The sequence below is a fragment of the Hippocampus bargibanti genome, linkage group LG01 (assembly GCF_051943395.1).
Source record: "Hippocampus bargibanti isolate YZ-2025 linkage group LG01, ASM5194339v1, whole genome shotgun sequence".
Lineage (NCBI taxonomy): Eukaryota > Metazoa > Chordata > Actinopteri > Syngnathiformes > Syngnathidae > Hippocampus > Hippocampus bargibanti.
This window is the reverse complement of record NC_142734.1, coordinates 19221188-19247224: the sequence shown is the minus strand read 5'-3', so window position 1 is coordinate 19247224 and position 26037 is coordinate 19221188. Positions and strand designations below refer to the sequence as shown.

Below are 26037 nucleotides of genomic sequence, written 5' to 3'. Positions count from 1 at the left end.
CCTTGGCGGGCTTTTACTTTTGGTCTACTTTTGCTACTTTGTATTTTTTCCATTCAGATCATTTTGATGTTTTACATTTTGTTCCTGCTGACTTTATTTTAATACAATTTGTCAAACAACCTCCTGCTCCCTCCTGCCTGCTTTTTGGGATCCGAACCCGCCATCACCACCTTGCAAACCGTGACAATCTCTCATGTACAGTTTACTGTTGACAAGCGTAATTTAATGTAGGCCTACCATACATGTGAATCGAATAAAATGTTTTTTTTTTAATGATTAAATTGCGGGAATGCTGTGTTGAATTCCTAAATTGCACACATAAAATCAACTGTATCCACATCTTTTTTTTCAAATAGTTTTGCAGGCAATTTAAAATGTCATTGGCTCCAGATTAATTAATTTTGTGCAAATGCATTATTTGAACAAATACAATCGTAAATCAGCCTAATTTTCTTTATTTATTATTTATAATTAATTACAACACATGAATTAAAATGTTATTGGGGGAATTATTTAACACAAAATGTTAAAAGTATACTTAATGTAAAATGTTTTTTTTATTCTTGGCAATAAAAATGAAATAGCTAAATAATGATTGAATCAAATCTAATATATTACAGGAGTTTTGAAAATGTTCATTGGGAGAGGTTGAAGTACAATCATATGCAGTCACCGCGTCATACTTTTGCCACCCTTGCTTTTCAGGTTAGGTTCCGCTCGCAGACACCATGACTGCAGCTCTTTGTTTACATGTTAAAAATGATGATTATTATTTGCTTTAGTTAAATCCAATATCCAGTCCTGGTGATATGTTTGGAAAGCATTTAGACAACACGAGCGTATCACTGTCATTGAGCGCCACCCAGCCATATGCCCAGCCCAGATTGGCGGTTTGTTTTGGACAGCTGAGCTGTAATGATTCACTGCAAGGCTCCGTGAAGACCAGAGCTAAGTGTACATTTTGCCTGAGGCCATTGCGCTGCCTGCACACACACTCTCAGCGCCTCCATTGACTGCTTTACATAAAAAAAATGTATATTCCACACGGTCATGTTCTAATCACCCATTGTCTTCCTTGGGCTTTAGAAAGACATTAATGTGTGTGTGTGTGTGTGTGTGTGTGTGTGTGTGTGTGTGTGTGTGTGTGTGTGTGTGTGTGTGTGTGTGTGTGTGTGTGTGTGTGTGTGTGTGTGCGTGTGCGTGTGTGCGTGTGTGCGTGTGTGTGTGTGTGTGTGTGTGTGTGTGTGTGTGTGTGTGTGTGTGTGTGTGTGTGTGTGTGTGTGTGTGTGTGTGTGTGTGTGTGTGTGTGTGTGTGTGTGTGTGTGTGTGTGTGTGTGTGTGTGTGTGTGTGTGTGTGTAGTTTAAGGGTTTCATTTTACAGCCCCAGTTGACAATAATATAGCAATGTAATTACTTACAGTGAGCAGTTGTATAGGTATTGTCTTTAAATGCAGGGTCGCAAGAGAAGAGCAAAAATAATTGTTTTCTTGTTGAACTCATCAGAAAATTAAGTGCACCAAAAATCAATCCTATTCACGTACGCTGAGCTTAATTGCGATTAGAAGCGGACCTCTAGTAATAGTGCCAGACGGTATTGATCACGACATGTGAAAGCAGACTGGATCACTTTCAGCAAGTATTGCAAAATGACAGAACTACTTCACAGTGATGGCTCTTAATCGCTCCATTTTTTCTTCGGCTGTGGGACCATTTCTGTCTCTGCCTGTCCTGCTCAGTACTTTACTTTTGCCGTTAGCGCCGCTCACACCCGTCCTGACCTTTGACCTCCTTTTCAGCTAGAGCGCAAGTGAGAAAGATGCCTATGAAGCGGAGGGTCAGTTAATTTATCGATGCATCTTCATCCAGCTACGCTGAACTGACTGGTTCGCTACTATAACGTTCGGCCCTTTACGGCTTCCTCGCATATGAAATTCAACAGCTAATCAAAATTTAGACCCCCCTCGTTGAATCCCCCTTTAATCCATGAGATAATCTGTGAATGATCCGGTGGTGATGGGATCGATGCAAAAACACAAAGCTGGTTCTCATGTTTGGCATGGTTCAACCTTTGGTCTTTCATCTGAGCCTTTTGAAAATGCTGCTCATCTACATAAAGCGCAGAGAAAGATGTGATAGAGTCCACCTGTCACCACCCAGTGCAAACGTGGCAGGATGAAGAAACATGTTTTGCAAACGTTGATGTGCATGAAGAAAAAAAAAACATTAAAAACATCACAAATCATTTTTGTTTCGGTGAGCTTTTTAAAATGAGAAAATGCAATTCCCACTTTGAATGTCCAAAAATGTGTCCCTAGTATGAAATGTGGTCATCTATATAATTCAACATAAAATATTAGAAAAGTGAATACATCATGATCAGCAGAGCCAGATGCCAACCAGAATCAAAGTGTGCAAAAGGCGTTAAGAAGTAATGCATCATACATTAAAACAAAGAGAAGTCAGCAAGTGTTTGGTATTTTGTAATTTGGCTACTTTTATTCGAGCAGGGTCATTTTCAAGAGAAATTACAAATCAAGAATTCAATAATACTTTTACAAAGACATTTCAGGAAATATTCTTTTTCAGTCATGATATCATACATAGTATTTAACAGTCCCTCTTCATTTTTAGCTTAAAAAAAGAAACAAAGATGAAGAAAGTGGAATTTTTTTTTCAATTGAAAATACAGTGTTTTCACAATTGTATAAAAGTTCCCAAATTTAGAATTTTCCATGATGTGGAAAATAGAGGAAATAAAATAAAATAAGATTAAACTTCGCATTTCACAACGTTTCAAAAGACAATAAATGCTCTCTTTACGTAGATTTTGCCCTATGATCAACACCAAGTTCCTTTTTATTAAAATATATCTATATATTGAAGATCTATAGTACTGTACACAACAGTATGAAATAAATAAAATTAGGAAATATAAAATGGGGCCTAATAAATAAGTTTTTTGTTTTATTTGTTCCAACCTACAAATAAAATGAATGCAATTTGTTGTTTTCCCCCCAAAAAATAAAAAAAACGTTTGGTGTAATACTGACAAAGAAACATTGCACAACATAATGTAAACTAAGTAACTGCTGCCTAGAGTCTTAATACTGACACGGGTGCCGCAGAAAACAATGGTAAACCATCCCATAATACTGAAGCTGGTGAAAAAAAAGTAACCTTTCTTTTACACAATACGAAGGTGGCACTTGCAGAAAACACACAGGTTAAAAGGTTTGCATATAAGGCTTTTTTTTTCATAAAACACCTCAAAGGCTTCATCCTTCATTTGATCCCACCATCCCCGAAGCGTCCAGAATCCACAATTTCCCTTAAGACGGACACGCCACAAACTCTTCCTATTCCTGCTCCTCCTCCTCCTCTTTGACCCCTATTCTTCACAGTCTTAATGATTGGAGGCCTGACACAGTGTGGCCGCAGGTGGTGGAACCAAAGGTGGGTGACGACAAACACCAAAGGGCAAAAAGGGGTTACGCAGACCCCGCTGCTCTTGTTCCAACCCCGTATAAATATATACATAAGCAACACTTTCTTTTTCTTTTTTTTTCTTCATGATTATAGAAGCGGAGTGCAATTTGTACAAGTCACTGTTTTTTTTCCTTTTTGTGCTATAAATATGATGGAACACGGGCAGGGGGAGGTTAGCACCACACTCATGTATAGGCCTTGGGACTGTACATTTTTTCCAGATGTATTTATTCTTTGTTGGGTTTGCATAACGCGGCTTCAGTCACAAACCCTCCCCCCTCAATGCCGCTGCTTCATTGATTTAGCGGTCAAAGCTTCCCGGAAGCTTCAGGCACGTGCACATACGGTTTAAAACATCCAGTCTTAAAACCGAGCAGGTAAGAATACTGAACCGGAAGAAACGTCAAACGTTTCCCATGGAGAGCCGACTACATGGCGTCCTCCATCGTGTCCTCGCGATCCGATTTGGTTTCCATTTTCCCATCCAGCGAGCTATCGTCCATCGAGTGCTCCCCGTTCTCCTCTTCATCCCTCAACATGTCCGGGTCCGTGTCCATGCTCTTACTTTCCTCCTCCTCCTCAAATTCAAACTCATCCTCCCTGCGTCCCATTTTCACATATTCTTCATCTACTTCCTTGCGTCCCTCTATGATTCCTCCGTTCACACTGTCATGCCGCAAGATGGCCTCATGCGCCGCCAGCTCTGGGTAACCCTGAGGAGTGATTCCCTGCAAGTATGCCCGGCTCATCAGTAGCTCCGTAGGCTCCAGGTGGCCCTTCTCGCGGGCCTCTCTCTCGGCCGCCTCTCGCTCCTCCGCCTCACGTTTGCAGTAGGAGTAGCGATGGTTCATGTGCTGCGAGTATGAGCCAGAGTGCGAGAACCTTTTGCCGCACTTGTCGCACTGGTAGGGCTTCTCGCCCGAGTGCAAGCGTGAGTGCTCAATGAGATGGTGCTTGTGTTTGAAGGCCTTTTTGCAGATCTGACATTGGTGCGGCCGCTTGCCTGCGGACACACAAATCAAAGCGCGAAGAACGTGAGTGGCGCCACAACGATCGGGACGTCACAGTAAATCACACAAAGCAGAGGAAAGCAAATAGTTTGATGGATTGGATGGCGTGGAGCAAAATGACATAACGGGACATCAAATCTAGTGCTATTCAAATTGTAAGGAGAAAGTGCGCTCGTATTCGCCGGCTGACATTATCAATGTTCCCCCCTGCGGTACAGGCAAAGAAACCCGTCAGTGCGTCACAGTCACCAATACATTATAAATACAACGGCTGAGGAGTTAAGAAATCTGAGCTCAGCGAGGGGGTGATGGTGGTGGGGGGGCAAGCTTATCAGTCAATATGATTGAAGTTCATGTTGATAGCATGCCTGCCGCAGGAAGCTGGCATTTCTTTCCTGTTACAACTTTTGCAATATATACTGTACACGAGACAGAACGGCTTTTTAATCTCCAGTCGGACCACTTCCCTTCAGTGCGGGACCAGAAAAAACAGACACACGTGCATGAAAGCATCGCTGCCCTAGCCTCCGCTTTTATCTCCAAATCGATAAGACCCACAAAAGCGCCAATCACTAGATGAGCGTTAGCGTCTGAAATGAATGATGCAACCCCATGAAAGAGGAACTTTGTCTCGTAACATGAATACGAAAGACTTGTTAGTGGCACTCTGAAGGTGCTGATGCGATCTATCGCCAACAACGGAGTTGCCTTTACTCATCGGCATAACGACTAGCACAACTATGTCCACCCTGTTGATGAAGAAGCAAGTTACAAGATGCGCAACATAGGAAAGAGGAAGAGGAGGGGACACGTTCAAAGATTCACTCAGGATTTTCAATACAAACATTGACAAAAGGAAATATAATGGGGTTGGAAATAAGGGTCTAGAACAGTATATACCTGTGTGTTCATATTTGTGTCTGAGAAGGGAACTGCTCTTCTGGAATGTTTTGTCGCACAAGTCACACGCGTACATACCACTTTCAGTCTTCTTAATCTTCTTCCGCGACAGACAGGAATCGGGATCTGTCATGTCGTCCAGCCCTGACATGTAATCGGCTGTCGCGTCAAGTAGGTCGCCCTTAGCATAACAAAGACAGAAAAGAAAAAGTGGACAAAAAAAAAAGAAAACGAAAAACACCAATTAGTTTAGGCTTGTGTTCAAAGCTTACATGTGGCCAGCCCTAATATTCCAAATGTTGTTGAATTAATATTTTCAACTATGCAGTGTTCCAACACTTTTTGTGCATTTCATGATCCCTATGATCAATGAATTTCCACGGTTGAATTCTAATTTATGAGCTGATGATTTTTGGCTGCATTCAGAAACTAATGAGAGTGGTGTGTCAACTGCCTCTCACAGTATGAGGACGATGAAACGTTTAAGTGTTTGCTTCCCTCTGAAAATGGCTCACGTCATTAATCAACAAAATCCATGTTGTGGTAACCGAAACAAAGTTGCCATGACTGTCGTTCTTCTAGTCATCTCAAAGAAGCAACTTTAGTCGTCATGGAGACTTGGTTTTGGTCTTCAAAACAAAGATTTACAAGGCACATTACAGCCCCAGAATTGGACCAGTGGCTTGGACATGAGTGGGCTCCATTTTTGGGGAACTCTGAATAACTGAACTTTTCGAAAAGTCTTTTGAATAATGCCGGTGCACCTTTCTAACACACTCACAATGAGGGACAAATATTTAGCGTATGACAAGCTGTAGTGTGCATAGTCTTGTAAAACACATAGATTTTTTTAAAGAATGTTCCCTCAAAAAGAAATCTGCATTTATGACTGGTCCGACTCTGAAGTAAGAAAAATAGCAGGAATATCAGCCAAATTGCTCACGTTATGGTGACCAATTAAATGCTCAGTAACAGCTGGGATAGGCTCCAGTTCATCTGTGACCATCATGAGGTTCATGCATGGATGTTAAAGAAAACAATCTGACATTTTGTAGATAGTGTTTATAAAGGTGTTGGATTTTCGACAGTTTAGGACTGTTGCATCTTGGGTCAGATTGCTTTGAGTGGAAACCGACAACTATATTAATTTTACATTACTGATTCCTATGTCTCATTCGGAGAAATTATCCTGATATACTGGTCAGTAAAAGTCCAAACGTTTACATGAAATAAAATCAATACGTCCTTTTGTGGAGCTTCACACAGAATTCGTTGAAAGGACATTTGCGAGGTGGGCTATTGTTTCTGCTTTCAATTAAGCCAATAGGAGTCCCATCACTTAAAAAAATATTTTCTGATAAATACAAGTCTCATCTCATCTCTCATCTCATTTTCCGTACCGCTTATTCCTCATTAGGGTCGCGGGGGTTGCTGGAGCCTATCTCAGCTGTCTTCGGGCACGAGGCGGGGGACACCCTGAATTGGTTGCCAGCCAATCGCAGGGCACACAAAGACATACAACAGTCACTCTCACACTAACACCTAGGGACAATTTGGAGTGGTCAATCTGCCTGCCATGCATGTTTTTGGAGTGTGGGAGGAAACCGGAGGACCCAGAGAAAACCCACGCGGGTCCGGGGAGAACATGCAAACTCCACACAGGGAGGCCGGACCGGGACGCGAACCGGCGACCTCTGCACTGTGAAGCCGGTGTGCTAACCACTCGACTACCGGGCCGCCCCGATAAATACAAGTGTGGCGTGCAATTGATTGAGAACAATGTTCCATCATGAGTCGAACATTCTGCGCAGCGATCGCAATTAGAAGGTGTGATGTGTTCCTTTAATGAACTTGACAATGCAAATATGTTTTAAGATGGGATCGAGCTATCACTCAGCAATCAATTTTAACTAACCGCCTGTAGCTGTATTTTTAAAATCTAATTTAATAACTTACAATGAGAAACATTATTAATGTTTTTTTTTTTCATCAAAATGGTTCAGTCTATGTAAAACAGCCCTAAGCGTGCAGTGGTAATGAACATGGAGCCGGTGCATTATTAAAGTGCACTTGGAAACTAAGAGGAATGTTCAAGGCGAGTTTTGGTCATTTGAGGAAACAAATAGTTTTGCAAACCTTTGGTTTAAAAACCAAGAGGGTTCGTTATTCGGTCAGTGCGGACATGTCTGATTTGCAGAGATCTTAGTTTGCTTGTTGCTACCTGGGGCTGTCGCATAGCCACGGGTGGTTCACTTACTTGGAAACCATGTTTCCGCTGATACTTTCTCCGCTGTTGCATCTCAGCAAAGGTTGCGGCACCAGCTGCGTACGTGTAGGCCATGTGTGGTAAGAAACCCATCTGTTCCATGCCAGGGTAGGGCCTCAGTCCTGGGATACTGGCCTGTATTGGTGGCATGAATGTAGCTGGTGGAAAAGCGCTCTGAGGAGGAAGTGACGTGTACATGGGTTTGGCGGCAAATGGGTTAATGCCAAAGATGGGACTCGTGCTTTTCTCCAAATTGCCATTGGTGCCAGAGGTGGAGAACTCCTTCTTTAGATAAGCTAGGTTTAGAGGTTCCTCAAAGTGCTCGCGTGGCGAGGGGACACTGCTCAGCCCGACTGTAATACTGTTGACTTTTGGACGGCTCTTCATGGTCAGTGCATGCTTAGGTTCCTTGATGAGTCGTGGACGCGATAGGTCAAGCGGCTCAACCTGCAGGTCCTCGGACACCAAGCTGTTTGGGGTGTAAGAACTGCTGTGCGAATGTTTGGAGGATGTGGACGATAGGTTAAGCGGAGAAGGAGTGTTGCTTCGCGAATGGTCCAACTTGTCACCTGTGGCTTTCGTGTCGCCAAATTGATGGTTTTTGAAATGTCTGAGGGAGTTGTTGTGGAGCTCAGCAATAGCCGGGGATGTAATGCAGTCAACTGGTTTGATTAGAGACATTGGCGACCGCGCCTCCAAATCGTCTTTAGGGAGATTTTGATGGTTGTTTGTCCCAACAACCATTTCCATGCTGTTCTTGTGCTCAAGCGGCGGCGTTCTGGTGCAACCATATGGAAACATCTTTCGCTGATCAAACCATTGCTTGACAAATTCCTGAGGAAGGCCAACCGCGATCGAGATCTTGAGCAGTTCTTCAGAGTTGGGCTCCATGTTCATGGCAAAATAGGCCTTGAGCACAGACATGTGGTCCCTGTAGGGGTGAAGGGAGCCTGTCAGTCCCTTTTCAGTCAAAATGGAAGATGTCAGGTGAGCATTCTTCTCCATGAATATATGTTTGTTGGGCATCAGATTCTCATTGGGTTGGAGCACAGCTTTGATCTCCTCATTCATTTTGCACAAGTAGCGTTCATGTTGATGGAGAGGGATGGGACCCGGGAAAGTTTCTTTGCAATACTGACACGCATATGGCGTGAACATGTTCTCTGTTGCCTTTTCCTCCATGCCGCTTTCGAGCATGTGGCTCGATTTCTCGTGTTTGATATTGTTGATTTGTCTCTTTGAGTCTGTCGTCAAGCTCTGGAGGCAGGCTTTGGCTTCATTGACCTTCTCGAGTGTGTAGTCTATAATGCTTTTGGTGGCGCCGTTGTGATTGACTAGTGGAAGACTGACCTGTGCCCCACTTGCCGATGTCAGGCCCTGTTTTTGCTCCTCGACTTGTGTGCCTAATTCCTTCATGTAGGCTGTGAGCTTGGACAGTTCCTCTGGTTTGCAGTCCATTTTCTGCCTGCATACTGTGTTGTCCACAATCTGGAGGACCTTTTGCACCTCGCTCAGGTTGTTAATCACAGGGTTTGGGTAGCCAAGAAGCTGCGACTCCAGCCCGTGCATGCCCAGGTGCTGCAGAGGGCTTTTGGCTGTTGAGTTATGTTGAACCCCCAGTGAACTGTTGCCTCCAAATCCACCATTCATGAAAGGCCCATGAGCACTAAATCCATGCGAGGCCATCATCAGTTTATAGTCGTTGAAGTCAAGCGGTTCTGTCTTGATGCTCAGATGTGTGTTGTGGTCAGCGAGGCTCACTGGCTTGCCGTTCTCTAGCTTTTGCCGCAGCTGGATGATGGCAGTGTTGGTGGGGGACGCGGAGGCCGAGGTAGGGGAAGAGCCTGTCTTCATGGATCCACGCATTCTGCCGTTGACGGCGATCAAGCCAATGCACTTCTTGCTGCTGATGTGCGAACTATAAGATCCCGAATGCGAAAAGCGCTTCTTACAGTTGGGGCATTCATACGGTTTTTCACCTATGGCATAATAACATACACAATAAGTTATCAGGTTCAAGGCGATTTGCAACCACTGTCTTGAACTGACACTCACCACTATGGATGCGGAGGTGTTCCTTCAGGTGGTGCTTGTACTTGAAGGCCTTGCCGCACTCACTGCATTTGAACTTGCGGTTGCCTGCTGCTTGGTTCAACAGTTGGTGCTGTGGAAGAACCATTAGGCATCAACATTGGGCACAGACAATAAAACGATGCAAAGATGTAGCCATAAGTGGTCAAGATTACAATAAGCATGTTACGGTCCATGCTGAACAGCTACAAGCGCTGAGGATAACAGCGAGAATCCCACACCTTTTAATTTCCTGCCTGTTCGACTCGCTTTAGAATTTGGCAGCCGAGAAAATGATCTATTTTTATTGCATTTCCTTTCATTAGAGGTATTGATATGATCTACTTTTCATTCAATCCACACTAATAAGTCTCGGATCACCCTGCATACCTGTATTCACACCATTTTTGAAAAGTTAACATTTCTTGTAGGACAGAACACCTAATTAGCACTTTTAACAATCACAAGTCCTCAGCATCTCATCTGACTGTCTGAATATGCTCGTCATGCATGAAAGCGTTTACTTCGAATTAGAGAGAATGACTTTTTTTTAAATCCGAGCTCTGATGAAGCAAAATCAAATGCCCCTTCAACTGCTTCAGTCTTGACAAATACTGGGGCGTATCAATTCCTGGGGAGACAGATGGTCGTGCACAGGACACTATGAAGAAAAGCTCCAACCTTCACAGATCAAGCGGGGAGAGTCGGGGGCCCCTGCCCAGCGCTGGAGAGCATCACGCCACTCGTATGTTGCTGAGTTGCATAAACAAACAGCAACAGCTGCTTCGGTGCCTCCGACTCTACCTCTTCCTCCCCTTCTACCCCTGAGGACCTCTGCTCGTTAAAGTTTAGTCTCACTGCTAATAAGACACTCTGGGCCCTTAATTGTGAATGGCACCAGCAAAAGGCTTCATCTCGCCTTCATACACTGGCACCATCAACGGCACGACACTTGTGGGCGGGGCACGGGCAGAAGGCTTGCATATGTATAAGATCTAATTAGTCATATTCTGGCTAATTGCTTAAAAGGAGGAGGAGCATTAAGACTTGTAAACATAGGAGAGCACATGTTCACTAATGGGTACATTATTCCTTATGGTAATGTGCGATGTTCTCGTGCTCTCTAACGCAGGATGGCCAGGATACAAATGACAAAGAGGAACCTGCCAAAGAAGCTGACTACCGGCCACACGCTGCAGCTGATTTTATAAGTTAGCACAAGTGGTGGAGCAGAAGGAGCCCTGGTGCTTGAACAGGATTCGTCAGCCATTGAGATCGGGAATGGCGGCAGCATGGTAATGTGGGGATTGGGACAGCAAGGCATTCGGCCGACCCATCTGCTCACGTTTACATCCAGCTGGTAGATCAGGTGAGCGTGTTGGCTGATGACATCTAATTTAGCTTGAGGCTGTCATCTTATCTCACGAGACAAGAGAACACAGCGTTTAACATTTTTTAGCACTTTTTTATGCTCAGTTTTCCTACACCAAGTTTTCATTGGTGTGAACACATTTTGGTTTGCAGTTCTGCAGTTTCTACATGACAACCTAGTTTTTTTTAAGTCCACGCAGTTACTATACAATTGTGTGGGGAATGTTTTTTTTTTTTTTTGTCGTTTACAAGGTATATCCCCTGTGGTTGGATTGCAACCAATTCATTCAGATCATTGGCTCAGATGAAGGGACACAATAAAAGACAAATCTAAAAATGTTCATACGATGTCTCGGTGCATTTTTTTTTCAACAAAATGTTCACTGTATTGAAAAGGTGAGAATGTGAGATCAAAACAATTCAATCCCATGCCACACTCAGAAATGATTTCTCCTAATTGTCATCAGATCAAAAGTTTTTGTTCACAAGACGTCTGGCCTTGCTCGAGAATCAAAACAATGGCTTCCGATTCGAAGAAGATGCTTTTTTGTTACTCATCCAATTATGAATATGATTCAAAAATTGTTCTGAAGAGGAAAGCATAAATGTTTGCAATTGATTAAAGGAGTCCTCCCATATCAATTTGAGCCGTCAATGACAGCAATGTAGCACCCAGAAAATGCGCCCAAGATGGTGCCCAAGCTCCATTGGAAATGGGCTGATTTGTCAGCTGGGAATTTGTGTCAGCGAATATCAAATAGTTGTCTTGGTGCAACACACAATGATTCACCATCGCGTTAGTTATGTGTTTTCCTTCTAATTTCACCATCAACACGGATCAACACGAAGTTTTCAGACCAAACAAATTACCGCAAAATGCATTGTGTGTCGTTTTCTCGCTCAGGGGCGGTCCAAACGTGACGTCACATGGGATCGTCATCAACTCGAAAACAAGACTTCATGAATATTTAGCGGCAGTCTTAAAACGTAAACTATAGCTATATACTGTGGATTCTTGGTCAAATATGCTCAGTCAAAGTCATTTGATGTGATTTTACAAATTATGGACATAACTTGTGTGGAGGCGTCAGTTGTCCTATAATGCTTTAGGTTTAGTATTTCCGGCCCAAATACTCCCTCCAAATGCTCCTGGCCCGGCCCCTCTGTCAAATTTTAGAACCCATTGCGGCCCGCGAGTCAAAAAGTTTGCCCACCCCTGGGTTAGCATGTTGACTTTACAGTGTAGAATTTGTGTAGAGGCTCTGGCCTCTCTGTGTGAAGTTTGCATGTTCTCCCCAGGCCTGTGTGGGCTTTCTCCGGGCCCTGCGGATACCCCACCCCCCAAAAAATATGCATCGCAGCAATGTTCCCTCCCTGAGCACACTTAGGACCACTGTGAGCAACATCAGGTGTGTACTAGTCATGTGTCGTTCGCGAACAATCCGGTTCATAGAGCCGGATCTCTGAAGTGAACGAGGAGCGCCAGTTCCGACCAAGGAGCCAGAAATGGGAGTCAACTTTTTTAGACCTCTATTCCCCGCCCCCAGTCTTCAGTTAAAGGCGCATGTGATTGGTCAATATCCGTGGTAGAGGAGGAAGGGGAGAATTACAAACACACGCAGCAGTGAGCAATTATTATATTTTTTACTAGTTGGTACAATAGCATTATTAATATGAAAAGCAAATTAGTGATACCCATCATCAGACCAGTGTAACCACAGGGAAAGTAAAAGTTTGTGGAAGTTCTCTGTGCACATATAAATTAAGCCATATAAATAAAAAAATGACATAGTGTATTTTTTACATGAGTAATTTGGTTTTCACATAATTTTACATGATTTTTGGTCATTTAAGCAAAAACAAAAAAACTGAGGAGACATTTTGGAGCCAAAAGGCCGGATCCTTTTAGTGAGCCAGCCAAAAGAACCGGCTCTCTGAAAAGAGCCGGAATTCCCATCACTAACGTGTACGTGTACACCAGTTTCACGCCAAAATCACTGCACATTTTGGCAGGCACATTCGCACTGTTCTGCTCCGATTGGCTGCGAAGCGTCCGTGAACTGTACGGCATTATTGGCTGGACACCTTGTAGCATATCTCACACTGCTACAGAATGTTGCGACAGGTCGAAAAGCAGCGGTGACGTCACGACCGCAGGTAGACTAACATGGTGGCACAATAAACACGTTGACAAAGCAACTCTCCTCTCTCATTCCTCCGGACACAACATTGGCGACGAAGATGGACTTCTACACAGCTCCCCTCCCCTCGTTTCTCGCGCTCCCCGGTGAGCCACCAGTCCCGTGGTCCCGCTGGTATGACTCGTTCACGACGTATCTGACGGCGACCGGACTAAACGAGGCAAGCGAAGCACGCCGAACGGCTATGCTAATACACAGTTTAGGTGGTGAGGGGCAGCGCATTTTTCGCTCTTTTGGACCTGCGCAGACATACGGGGATTGTGTCATTTTATTGGCCCGACATTTCGCCCACCTCAGGGCGTGATTGTCCGGCGGATTGCCTTCCGTCAACGACGGCAACGAACAGGCGAGTCGGTACACCACTACGTTGCCGACTTGCGGTGTTTAGCGGGCCTCTGTAAATTCGGCCGCTTGGAAGAGGAAATGATTAGGGATCAACTCGCCGAGCACACGATTGATCCCAAACTACGGGAAAAACTGTTATTGTCCCCTGACGACCTCCCACTATCGAAGGCTGTGGAAATGGCGTTTCAATTGGAGAACGCAGCACAATTAACGGCTCGGTTCGTGAACCCACCCGCATTGGCACAGATTGTTGCTCCAACCCCTCCACTCCCAGACGCCACCTTCACCTACGACTCCACCGCTACATACGACGGTGCCGAGATAAATGTGGCCAGACGTCAAGGGGCCGATGCACGCACGCCTTGTGCCAACTGTGGGTCAGCCTCTCATCCCACACGTGCGCCCACTTGCAGAGCCACCGGACAACGATGCCAACGCTGCGGGAAGATGAATCATTTCGCAAGGATGTGCCGCTCTGCTCCCACCTTAACCTACGACCGTACCGAGATAAATGTCGTCAGACATCAACAGGCCAACACACGCAGACCTTGTGCCAACTGTGGGTCTGCCTGGCACCCCACACGCGCGCCAACTTGCAAAGCCATTGGACAGAGATGCCAGCACTGCGGAAGGAGGAACCACTTCGCCAGGATGTGCCACTCTGCTCCCACGTCAACATACCCGCCACGCCGCTCACCAGACCAGCCGAGGCGAACCACCATCCACTGCGTGGGCTCGCACGCCAAGCCATTCAAGTAGTGCGCAGTGGAACTGGATGGAGTGAGCTTACCACTCCTGCTCGACACGGCAGACTCCAGGTCACTGTTGAACGTGTCCACAGTTCGACGGCTATTTCCTCATCTCCTGATCGAGGCCAACGCTGAGGACTTGTTTGGCTATGGCCAAACTAAGATTGGTATGGTGGGCACTGCCACCTTCACGGCGCGCTATGGCTCAAGGACTCTCCCTGCTTTCACTTTCCAAGTGTCCCGTCACGGCGCCAACCTCTTGGGCTTGGACTTGTTTTGTGCACTCGGCTTTTCTATCTCTGACAGTGCGGGTGCCCCAATTCACCCCCAGGCCAACGGGGGTGGAGAAAGCTCCAACCAAGCAGACGGCCTGCCCTACTCTTCCTCAGCCAGCAGAGGGCCCAACGAGAAGCGCCGGACGAAGCAACCCACACTGACTGTGTCGGACTGGGTCCGCATTTGCCGGCCGAGCTGCTCTCACAATTTGGACTCATTCTGGACAGCACCAGTCCAGATTACCGCCCAACTCGGACCGACCACCTTTTGTCTGGCTGACGGGTCACGTTGGCATGCCAGCCGCCTAAGGAGAGTGGCGGCACCGACCCCTTCGAACGACTTCTCAGGCAAAGACTACTGACGTCCTGTCACACATCAGAGAACACCGATGGGACGCCTCGAAGAGCGTGGTGAACCAGCCGTGCCCGTGGGGCCAGAGCCTCGGCCAACTCGCGTTCGCCTTTGCCCTCGGTATTTGGACAATTATCACATATTTTGAATGTTCAGACCCTAGCCAGTGCTTAGCCTATCGCGTGGCAGAATAACCCGCACGGCTAAGCAGGGAAACCGGCAGTCTACCCGGTTTCCCTTTTTACAGAGTGTTTTTGGTTCCTTCAGGGAGGGGGGGTAAATGTAGCATATGTCGCACTGCTACAGAATGTTGCGACAGGTCGAAAAGCAGCGGTAACGTCACGACCGCAGGTAGACTAACATGGTGGCACAATAAACACGTTGACAAAGCAACTCTCCTCTCTCATTCCTCCGGACACAACACACCTGTCACTCATTGAGTTACATTGCAAAATGTGTGCTGCAATGATGTTCTTGTGCGCTGCGTACTGTGCAAGCAGTGCGCAATTGCACACGCACGCAGCTTAGAGGGAACATTGCATGGCAGGCTGATTGAACAATCCAAATTGGCTCTCGGTGTGAGTGTGTGCATGAATGGTTGTTCGTTTCTGTGTGACCTGCGGTTGACTGGCTACCGGTTCACGGTATCCCACTGCCTACTGCCTAAAGACAGCTGAAATATCACCCACTATGATGAGTTTCAATCTGTATGTTGTGTAAATGGAAATGTTGCTGCTTGTTTACCTTCTGTGTTTGTGTGTGTGTGTGTGTGTGTGTGTGTGTGTGTGTGTGTGTGTGTGTGTGTGTGTGTGTGTGTGTGTGTGTGTGTGTGTGTGTGTGTGTGTGTGTGTGTGTGCGTGCGTGCGTGCGCGTGTGTGTGTGTGTGTGTGCGTGTTTGTGTGCGTGTGCGCGCGTGTGTGTGTGTGTGTGTGTGTGTGTGTGTGTGTGTGTGTGTGTGTGTGTGTGTGTGTGTGGTAGCGAGTGCGGATTTGTCACCAGAACAACATTAAAGATTAGTGGCAAAGTTAAGGAGCTGATAAAAATTTCCAAATTGGAAATTAACGCAATCATTGGATCGTGAACACAAGGCTGCAAAATCATATCAAGGAAGGCCATCAAAAACCATTTAGGGCCTCAATTTAAGTTATTACCATTAAAGGAGTCGCATCTTCAAAATGCCATGAAAAATTAATGATTGCCAATCAGAAAAAAAATATTTCTCTTCTCAAAGAATCACAGCACATTAGAGATAAGATGGGGGTTGTGTGTCTGCTTCTGTATCTGTGTATGTGTGTGTTTGTGTGTGTGTGTGTGTGTGTGTGTGTGTGTGTGTGTGTGTGTGTGTGTGTGTGTGTGTGTGTGTGTGTGTGTGTTAAGTGTGTGATGGTGGGGAAGGGGAGTCTGGATGTAAGAAGAACTAGCTAACCTGATCTCTCGCAGGCTTGTGCGTGGCCATATGTCGCTCGAGCTGAGTGCGGTAGGCGAACGTGTAGCTGCACAGCGGGCAGGCGAAGTTCTCCTCATTCTTCTCATGGCGGTACTTGATGTGCTCCTTGAGTGATGTCAAGCGCTTGTAACCCCGGTCGCAGTAGGGGCAGGTCAACAGTTGGGCGAAGGCATCTGGCGTTCCAGGTGGTAGGTCTGCATGGGTGATGGAGGAGTAGAAGGGGAAAGGGGGTTGAAAGGGAAAGGAAACCGGGCCAAAAGGTCAGCCAATCAATGGCAGCTAATGGGCGGCTTGCCCAGAGTGGTATGGGAGGTATCTACGCAATCTGCTGCACATGAGAGTCACTGGGTTGGGCTGGCAGACGCTCACACACACACGCAGAAGCAACGTGAAACAGAGTGAAAATACTTTGTTACTTCAGTAGAATGTTCAGCTACATATTATACTTCGTGATTTACATTTCTCACGGCTAAAGTCTGCACTTTTACTTAAGATCATTTTCCTACCCATCTTCCTCATACTCATTAATTACCACAAAATACATTTCCAACAAAGTGTTGACAAACTACTTGAACCGCGGAGCACAGAGCAGAAAAACAAAAGTCAGTCTTAAAGTGAAACACTACATTTTGATGGAAATGAAGACAGAAACACCTGCTGCTGATTTGATGCTGAAGCCACATCTCCAGCTGATGATCATTAGGACAGTGTTGAAAAACTGAAGGGTCGATTACGAGGGCATTTGAAGAGGAACAGTTTTCATACATAGGATTAGTTTGTAATTATGCCGCTTATTTATGTTCCAAAAATTCCATCCGATTTGGCAATTTCACCAGTTTCTATGTATTCATCTATTCATCCATCCACTTTCTCATCCCTCATGGTCCTCACAAGGGTCGCAAGGGGTGCTGGAGCCTCTCCCAACTGTTTTCGGGCAGTAGGCGGGGGCCACCCTGAACCGATTGCAAGGCATTGGCACAGCAAACACAGACAAACTACCATTCCCACTCACACTCGGACCTCTGGACTATTTAGAATTTTCCATTAAACTTATACCCAAATTACATGACACAAGCTGGCTTTAACTTCTAACTGAAATTATTTTCCATTAAGAGCCTGAAGACTACACACACGCAGCAGGATAGCATTTTCCTCACTGCTGTCACTTCTTAAAATCTTTCTCACTCGTATGCTTGCCATGTCTGCAGCTTGACCCCACTCCCTCAATCCCCAATTCGCGTCCGCCTGCTGGGACCTTCAGAGGTGAACTATCTGGTTTCTGCCCAGCTGTTGCTTTAGACTGTAGGTAAACACTGTGGCATCCGGCAAATCTGTGGGACCAACAGCTGTCTGCTCACGTCGGGCAAGAGAGCTTTTGCAGCTTCTGAGAGATGACTCCCACACCACCCCATTTTTCCCAAGTACACACGCAAAGCGGTAATTTGCACAGGCATCATCCTGTTATATCCAATTTGTATGTTGACACTGTGAATTTTGTAGTGGCCATAATTATGTTTATTTTTTTCTCCCAAAAACATTTTACTTGTAATAATGCAAATGAAATAAAACTGTCTTGGAAGAAGAGGTTAGTCTGATTTTATTATTTTTATTCTTAATTTAGCGCATTGCAATGAGTGGTGTAATATTGATATTAAGAATGAACTCTCCAGACCGTGAATAATTCTATTTTAATTTAAGATGTGCTTAGATGTGCTTAGATTAGTGTGTGCTTACCCTAAGAACATTAAGTAATATATAGTATACCACATTTTTTTAAAACAACGTTGAGTATTGTAGAAATAAACTGGAATTTGAAGGCCTGTGTCTTAAAACAACTTCAAAGAGTCCGTACCGTTTTCCTCTGGCCCAACTGCCTCCGGCGTTCCAAGTCGGGACAGCTCTTCAGGGGCTTCTGGGTAGATGATAGCGGTATCACCTCGCTGAAGATATTCAGCGATGCTCACCACGTGGCTGACGCTGTCGCCACGCTTTCTCTTGGCAAAAAAGTCCTCAAACTCTGAAGTGCAATTGATGCTCTTCACTAAAGTGGAGAAGGGATAAGAAATGATAAATGTCCTGCAGAAAGAGTTGGGGAATTTCTTGCTCCAAGTGTGAGGCGACACAAAAAGAACAGAGCAAAGCTACAGAGGAAAGATGTCTAAATTATGGGCTTTGCATGTCTGTACTACTAAAATAAGAATTTCTAGCCAAATCCAACTTCAAATCACAGAATAAGCTGTGAGAAAGAATCTTGAGCGAGTAGCAATGCTGACACACCTGAATTTTGTCATAGCAGAGCATCGATGACATGTTGACGATCAAAGGAGTGGTTGTGGCATTGTTGGTTTGAATCAAAGCAAAATACATTGCAGCAGTGGAGGGTGTAGCCAAAGTGACCAACCTCACGAAGATATTGGCCACCCCCATTAATCCACATCTGAGTGACATCTCACTAAGAATTGGTCGTGGCTAATAAACCTTTGGGTGGCTAGTCACAGTGAGCTTTTAAGAGCCATGTGTGACAACTTCACTGTTCAATTTGTAAAAGGTCAAGGTTGCAAATGTTTGGTTATCAAGAGAAAAAAACAGTAAATTTCATTGGTGCCAATGAATCCCTTTTACCAGCCACAATTGTATCATTTGCAGTGTTCAGTGGACTTGTCCTTCTACAGTCTAATTGTTGGAATTGCAGTTCTGCTAATTGATACTGGCTTGTTATTTGTGAAAATTATAAATGTGCTCTATTGTTACTCAGCCCAGGAGGAAATTAGCAACTTCAGACTAATGAATGCTTGTCATCACTTCCTCCCCTTATTTTATTATATCCTGTAGCCTAAAGTATGTTGTGTCTCAGGAATACATTGTAGAAAGGTATTAGCAAAGTAGAGTTATAGAAACGTGAATGAGAGTTTCAATAGCAGGAGCAACGGTCAAACTCACGTGTACCATTTCCTGCGATTTCCAAACTGGTATCAGGGCCCAAAGTGTCGAAATCTTTGATTTCATCTGCACAGAAGAGTGATGCAAGAGTGGTGGGGGTTGTGGAGGGAATGGACAAACAGGGCAGAGTGAATGCAAGCCAAAAATGGGACATGATGGGTGACAGAGCCTTCAGCTGCTCTGCCCCCCACTTCTTCCCAACATTCGTAACATCGATTCTCTTCCCACCTTCAAGTCCCATCTCAAAACCTATCTATTTAAAATTTCATTTTCTATGTAGCTCTCTCTCTCTTGTTTCTATTTATAATTGCATTTTATTTATTGCAATCTATTTGTGATTTGTGATATTTGTGATTGTGATTGTATTTTATTTATTATAGTACCTATGCTCGTCTGTGACTGTAAAGTGTCCTTGAGAGCTTTGAAAGGCGCTTAAAATGTAATGTATTCTTCTTCTTCTTCTTCTTCTTCTTCTTTTCTTCTTCTTCTTCTTCTTCTTCTTCTTCTTCTTCTTCTTCTTCTTCTTCTTCTTCTTCTTCTTCTTCTTCTTCTTATTATTATTATTATTATTATTATTATTCGTCTGTGTAAGCTCTCAGTCGTACAGGAGTGGTCCATCGATGAGAAGGTTTTTTCAGCCGTCATCTGTACAATTTTGAAGATTTCGGACGTTTCGCCTCCTATCCAAGAGGCTTCGTCAGCGAACTAAAGTCTGACTGGTCGTATCGGCCCTATTTATATATCCCTAATGTCCAGACATGGTGGCGCCGGACACAGCTATGATAGGTCCCTACTCTCAGGTTGGGGGGGCAGAGGACCCCTCCCTGTGGCCCCACTGATTGTTCCTACATTCCTGACTAACGACTGGCCTATTACCCCCACTCCCACCGGTATCACCTCATCAGCATAACGACCCTCATCAGCATTACGAAAGTTGCCTAACCTGTTTTGCCTAAGCAGGCTATTGTATGAATGATCCAAATTGAACCTCACCCCACCAGACCGGTTTAATGAAGGATTTTGTTGTTTTATAAGAATCGCTTCTTTTACCCCCCTTTCAAACCATCTATGTTCTTTCGCTAAGATTTTTAACCTCATTGTCGTCCAATGAGTGGTTGCTAGCTTTTAGGTGCAAATGTACTGCCGATTGAGGTCCACTTATATTATCCCTGCAATGTTGATAAAGTCTTTTTTTGAGAATTTGTTGAGTCTCCCCAATGTACTGCTCTTTACAATTTTCATTCTTACAATGTATGGAATAAACTACATTACTTTGTTTTTCATTTGGTAGCCTATCTTTTGGTTTATTGGTTTATTATTGGTTTATTATTATTATTATTATTATTATCACCGCTCTTCATATCATCACAGTGCCCAGCGAGTGGCCTATTTACCTTTAACACAACAAGCCAATATTAAACACAATATCCACCTGACAAATTGTTGAGCTTCAGCCAAAAGGCAGCTCGTTTTTTTTTACACAATGCCTGTAATGCCGGCGCACTATTCCACATGCACATTATGCTTCCTTCATAGCATGTGAACATTTTCTTCCAAAGCTGTTCCACACAGTAGTGCACACTCTTTTTCTTTTCCTTCCGGCTTTTCCCTTCAGGGGTCGCCACAGCGAATCAATGTCCTCCATCTATCCCGGTTTTGTGCGTCCTCTTCTTTCACACCAGCTACCTTCATGTCCTCTTTGACCACATCCATAAACCTCCTCTTCGGTCTTCCTCTCGGTCTCCTGCCTGGCAGTTCAAGGCTCAGCATCCTTCTCCCGATATAGTGGGTCTCTCTCCTCTGGGCATCACCGAACCATCTCAGTCTGGCCTCTCTGACTTTCTCTCCAAAGCCTCTAATATGAATTGTTCCTCTAATGTACTCATTCCTGATCCTATCCAACCTGGTCACTCCCAAAGAAAACCTCAACATCTTCAGCTCTGCTCCCTCCAGCTCTGCTTCCTGTCTTTTCTTCAGTGGCACTGTCTCCAGTCCAAACATCATGGCTGGTCTCACCACTGTTTTATACACTTACACAGTAGTGCACACTACATGCACTAAAAATAACACACCACAAATGGAGAGTTGTGTTAAACACGTTTCCTTCGCTCACTGTCAAAAGACATCACCCAATCTGATTGAACTACGATTGTACTCGAAGCGATGTTCAAAGATTTAAGATTCTTTAGGGTAATGGCCTTGAAGTCAGCCAGTGTGGCGCTGGCACGGGTGAGGTGGTTCTCCTCTTGGTTCTCCTCTTAGCATTGTCTCCATGTTGGTTTCAGCCCACAATTAAATTAACATGCTTCCAGAAACATGGAGACCATGTTTTGTGCCTCCATTTTGCTGGGTGTCACGAGGCGGCACTTTCCAATGTCACTCGGGATGCCCCAGGAAGAGGTGGGGCAAGTTATGCCGATCATGTTTCCTGCACAAAAGCCTGTAGCAAAATTATTTTTAGTATTTTTAGCCAACAATGGACTTGATGGCTGTGAACCCCCTTCCCACCACACACTCTCTGACTTAAAAATATGTTTTCCTTTTTTTTGGATTGCATGCCCCTCAAGCTGTATCAGAACCGCAGTTTGAGAATAAACGGGTTTTAGTAGCATTAATCATGATCAACAGATTGAAATATACCCATACATCTCAGATTTCAACACGTGTGTGTCTTCACAGGCCGTGTTTGCTTTGGCTAATCAAATTTGTCTGCATTCTTTTGCCCTGACGCAAGGGGATGACCAGTGGGATTTAGTGGTCCTCCTCTCTGCCCTGTTAGTGTTTACCTTGGAAAACATGTGTAATTTGCGGTCTGAAGGCGACACCAGCGCTTCCAGCAGGAGGCTGGTCCACCTCTGGCATTAGGCAATGTTTCACTGTGGTGAGCCAGCAAAGAGGAGAGTCCACTTAGAAAGAGAGTGTTTATGTCCTGACATGGCAGCCAACACTTTTACATGGCATAGAAGCTGTCACGAGAAATGCGTGTGGGCCACAAAAATGTACGGCAGTAGGTCACGGGTTAGCCAGAGGTGTGTTGCATCAGCATTAAATCATTGAAGGCCTACACCTTGCCGAAGTCCAAAACTATTGCACCTATCATCATACTGCACTGATGCTGTTTGTTCTGAAAACATTCATATTTTAATGGACATTATTCTTTCTGCCTCTGAGATTTGTACATTTCAATACGTTTTAATAAATTGGAGTTGTATTAAGTCAAAAAAAAGTATTTTTCATGCATTCGTTCACAATGGAGCACCAACCAGTGAAATACCAGTTTGAAATTTGGACTTGACAAGATGTGGGGAAGGTGTTTTTTTTCAGCAATACTAAAAACGTCTGCAATTACCAAAATAGTCTTAAATTTGGACTTGACAAGAGACGGAGAATGTGGCTTTTGTTCTACAATACTAAAAAGTTGTTAATTACATGTCCGGTGGCAATAGAAAAATTGCGCAGTGTTACATTGTTGAGTAGGTGATTGATGTTCAAATGCCTGTCAGTGGTTATGATGTCATGCTTTCCAGAAGACTGCATCCAGCCACACTGTGGGAACGTGGAATGTCAAGGACAAGGCCAGATATAAGGCTTTGATTGTCTTTTGGAATCACAAGAGCTTCTCAACTTGCATGAAGTCACTGTCAAAGTACATTCAAAGCATCAAATGTTTTTTTTCTTTTTTTCCGCGGGTGTTCAAGCAACATTTTTGTCAAGTCAAACTCTCCAAGAAGGCCACATTCAGCCTCCCAGAGACTTGCAAGCACAGTATGAAGCTCCTGATAGGGCTCCAAATCAGCAGGGCTGTGTGTGTGTGTATGGGGGTGGAGGGGATACTAGCTTATCTCAGGACTCAGTTATGTGTTGAGGTATCTGCGCAGACAGTCAGGCACCGTCAAAGTAAGTGTAGGCTGGGAAGCAGCAGCCACAAGATTGGGAGCGGGACTCTAATGAACTTGACTTGCTCTCCCAAATATGTCAGACACTTTATCATGGCAGAAGCAGATTATGTGGGAATTGCAACATGGCTGATTTACAGACATTATGGCACCGCAGGTCTTTATCAAATAAACAATTACTATATGCAAAGACAGCTTGTTTATCCTTTATCTTGATTCATTTACCCAACTGTCTTCTTCCCTCTATCCCTGAAGGATATAAACTGTTATTTAGGCTTTTCCCTCCACTAATAAATGTGCCACCTCCAGTATTAAATGTTCCCGGGTTCTTGGGTGCTGTGCATGGCTAGTTCATTAGCAGAAATGAATAGCAAAGCCAAGCTCATTTAAAAATAAGCTGTCTTACATGACTTCTTGCTGCACTCTGTTCCTGTCATTCGCTTCCAAGAATCATTGACTCTTATTATACATGTAAATGGCTATCATAAAAATAAAAAAAATCATTTAAGATTGCTAATGACTTTTTTCAGCAGTCTAGCTTCCTTTAATAGTTCTACCCTGCCCCCTAATTAAAAGTATTTATCTTTCAAGCATCCGTGACTGGCGCCCCGGCAATCAGCGCCGTTCAACAAAAGAGCATCAGTCAAGTTTGGGTGAGTGGGGTGTGAGGGTGCACTTGGGTGGAGTCACAACATGATACGCTTAGGTGAAAAAATTCACTTACAGGATAACATGCAATTTCAGTAAGGGCAAAATATCAACAACACATCAATTTATTGAGAAATCCAAGTAAATGCATCTTGCATTGCAAAATTCGGAGTTAGGTTCTGAATGGCATCGATATTCCATTTAATTGTCAACACTCCTAGAAGTCATGGACCGTGATGTTTGCAGATGACATTGTGATCTGTAGCGAGAATGTGGAACAGGTGGCGGAGAAACGAGATGTGGAGATATGCCCTGGAAAGGAGAGGAATGAAGATCAGTCGCAGCAAGACATAATACATGTGTGTGAATGAGAGAGCTCCAAGTGCAAGGGTGATGCTACAGGGAGAAGCAATAAAGAAGGTGGAACATTTTAAGTACTTGCGGTCAACTGTCCAGAGCAATGGAGAGTGTGGAAAAGAGGTGAAGAAGCGTGTCCAGGCAGGCCGGAGCGGCTGGAGAAAAATGTCAGGTGTGATGTGTGATAGAAGGGTTTCAGCTAGGATGAAAGGAAAAGTGTATAAAACAGTGGTGAGACCAGCCATGTTGTTTGGACTGGAGACAGTGCCACTGAAGAAAAGACAGGAAGCAGAGCTGGAGGTAGCAGAGCTGAAGAGGTTTTCTTTGGGAGTGACCAGGTTGTATAGGATCAGGAATGAGTACATTAGAGGGACAACTCATATTAGAGGCTTTGGAGAGAAAGTCAGAGAGGCCAGACTTAGATGGTTTGGACATGTCCAGAGGAGAGAGAGTGACTATATCGGGAGAAGGATGCTGAGCCTTGAACTGCCAGGCAGGAGGCCGAGAGGAAGACCGAAGAGGTGGTTTATGGATGTGGTCAAAGAGGACATGAAGGTAGCTGGTGTGAGAGAAGAGAATGCACAAAACCGGGATAGATTGAGGCCATTGATTCGCTGTGGCGACCCCTGAAGGGAAAAGCCAAAAGGAAAAGAAGAAGAAGACTCCTAGAAGTCATGTACGTCTTAGCCCAACTTTACCAACCAATATGATTTCCTGCCAAAGGCATGCCATGGAGTCCTTGCCATCAGACCTGGCTCTAGCTGTGTTTGCTCAACAATCGGCTGCATTTGTTGAAGTCTACATGAGGACCAGATGGGGGGGTTTACCGTCTAAGATGATAACACAAGCAGCAGCATGTGCACATAAAGAATCTGCCAGTCAGATAAGTGGGGTTCACTGATGAACGGCTCACCTGAACTCCATACATGTGGCGGCTCAAAGGGGACCGCAATTCTGTAGGAGCCGCCAACTGGTGTCAGGTGTCACAATTTTAATTAAAAAAAAGGAGCAACATGGCATTGGGAGCTGAGTATGACGCTCGCTTCTGCAGCTCCCGCCTCCTGGGGTATCAATCAGATGATGACATCGGCTTACACTCACCGGTACCATCCACTGATGCGCTCAGCATGTCGCTGTCGGGCCAGATGTGCTCTACTCCGCTGTCTCTCATTTCGTCATCCTCCTCCTCTTTGGTGGGAAGCCCGTGGCTCTCGGCGCACGGTGAGGCGTCCGCGTTGACGAGGCTGGCCGGGCTACCATTGCCATTAATCAGAGGGTCTTCCTCGGAAACCTGCAGCTTGTCCTCCTCCTCTGTCTCCGAGCTGGTCTCCACCACATTCTCGTAGTTGAGAGCTGTGAAACCGAGGACGTTAGGATTAGTCGTGGTAGTAGTAGACATAAACTGCCACTGCTGCAGAAACGCGACATTCTTTCTAGATGGATTCCAACATCTTTTGGAAGGTCTGAATTCTTATTTGGCCCAAGTCATGGGTTACACTCCAATTACAGCACTGGAATCTGCGATTGAACCACAGCTACGGGCAGACAGCTGCCAGTGTGATGTCGGCCAAAATAGCCGCTAATTTCTAGTCCCGCTCACATGCCTGACATGCCAGATTGCTGCACCTTTCATGGCGGCTCTGTGCCATAGCGTCGCTGTCACATTTCAGATGCTTAACATAGCACCAGCGGCACAATGAATTCACGTCGATTTCGGCCGCCTT

The 26037-nt window shown here is 44.8% G+C and overlaps 1 protein-coding gene across 6 annotated transcripts in view; it reads right to left on the bottom strand.

Moving 5' to 3' along the window:
• Positions 1–2475: 2475 nt before the first annotated feature.
• The window catches only part of zeb2b (zinc finger E-box binding homeobox 2b), a 75832-nt gene continuing 52270 nt past the window's right edge, over positions 2476–26037 (bottom strand). For 2 of the 6 annotated variants that reach the window (XM_089002199.1, XM_089002197.1), the window contains exons 3-10: positions 25415–25669; positions 19413–19478; positions 18325–18513; positions 16452–16666; positions 9718–9826; positions 7654–9641; positions 5397–5577; positions 2476–4489 (exon numbers count right to left, since the gene is read on the bottom strand). In XM_089002199.1, coding sequence (XP_088858325.1) covers positions 3915–4489; positions 5397–5577; positions 7654–9641; positions 9718–9826; positions 16452–16666; positions 18325–18513; positions 19413–19478; positions 25415–25669 — 3578 coding nt within the window. In that variant the 3' untranslated portion in view covers positions 2476–3914. The remainder of the gene's footprint in view (positions 4490–5396; positions 5578–7653; positions 9642–9717; positions 9827–16451; positions 16667–18324; positions 18514–19412; positions 19479–25414; positions 25670–26037) is intronic. The other 4 variants (XM_089002215.1, XM_089002186.1, XM_089002222.1 and 1 more) reach the window with 3 other exon arrangements.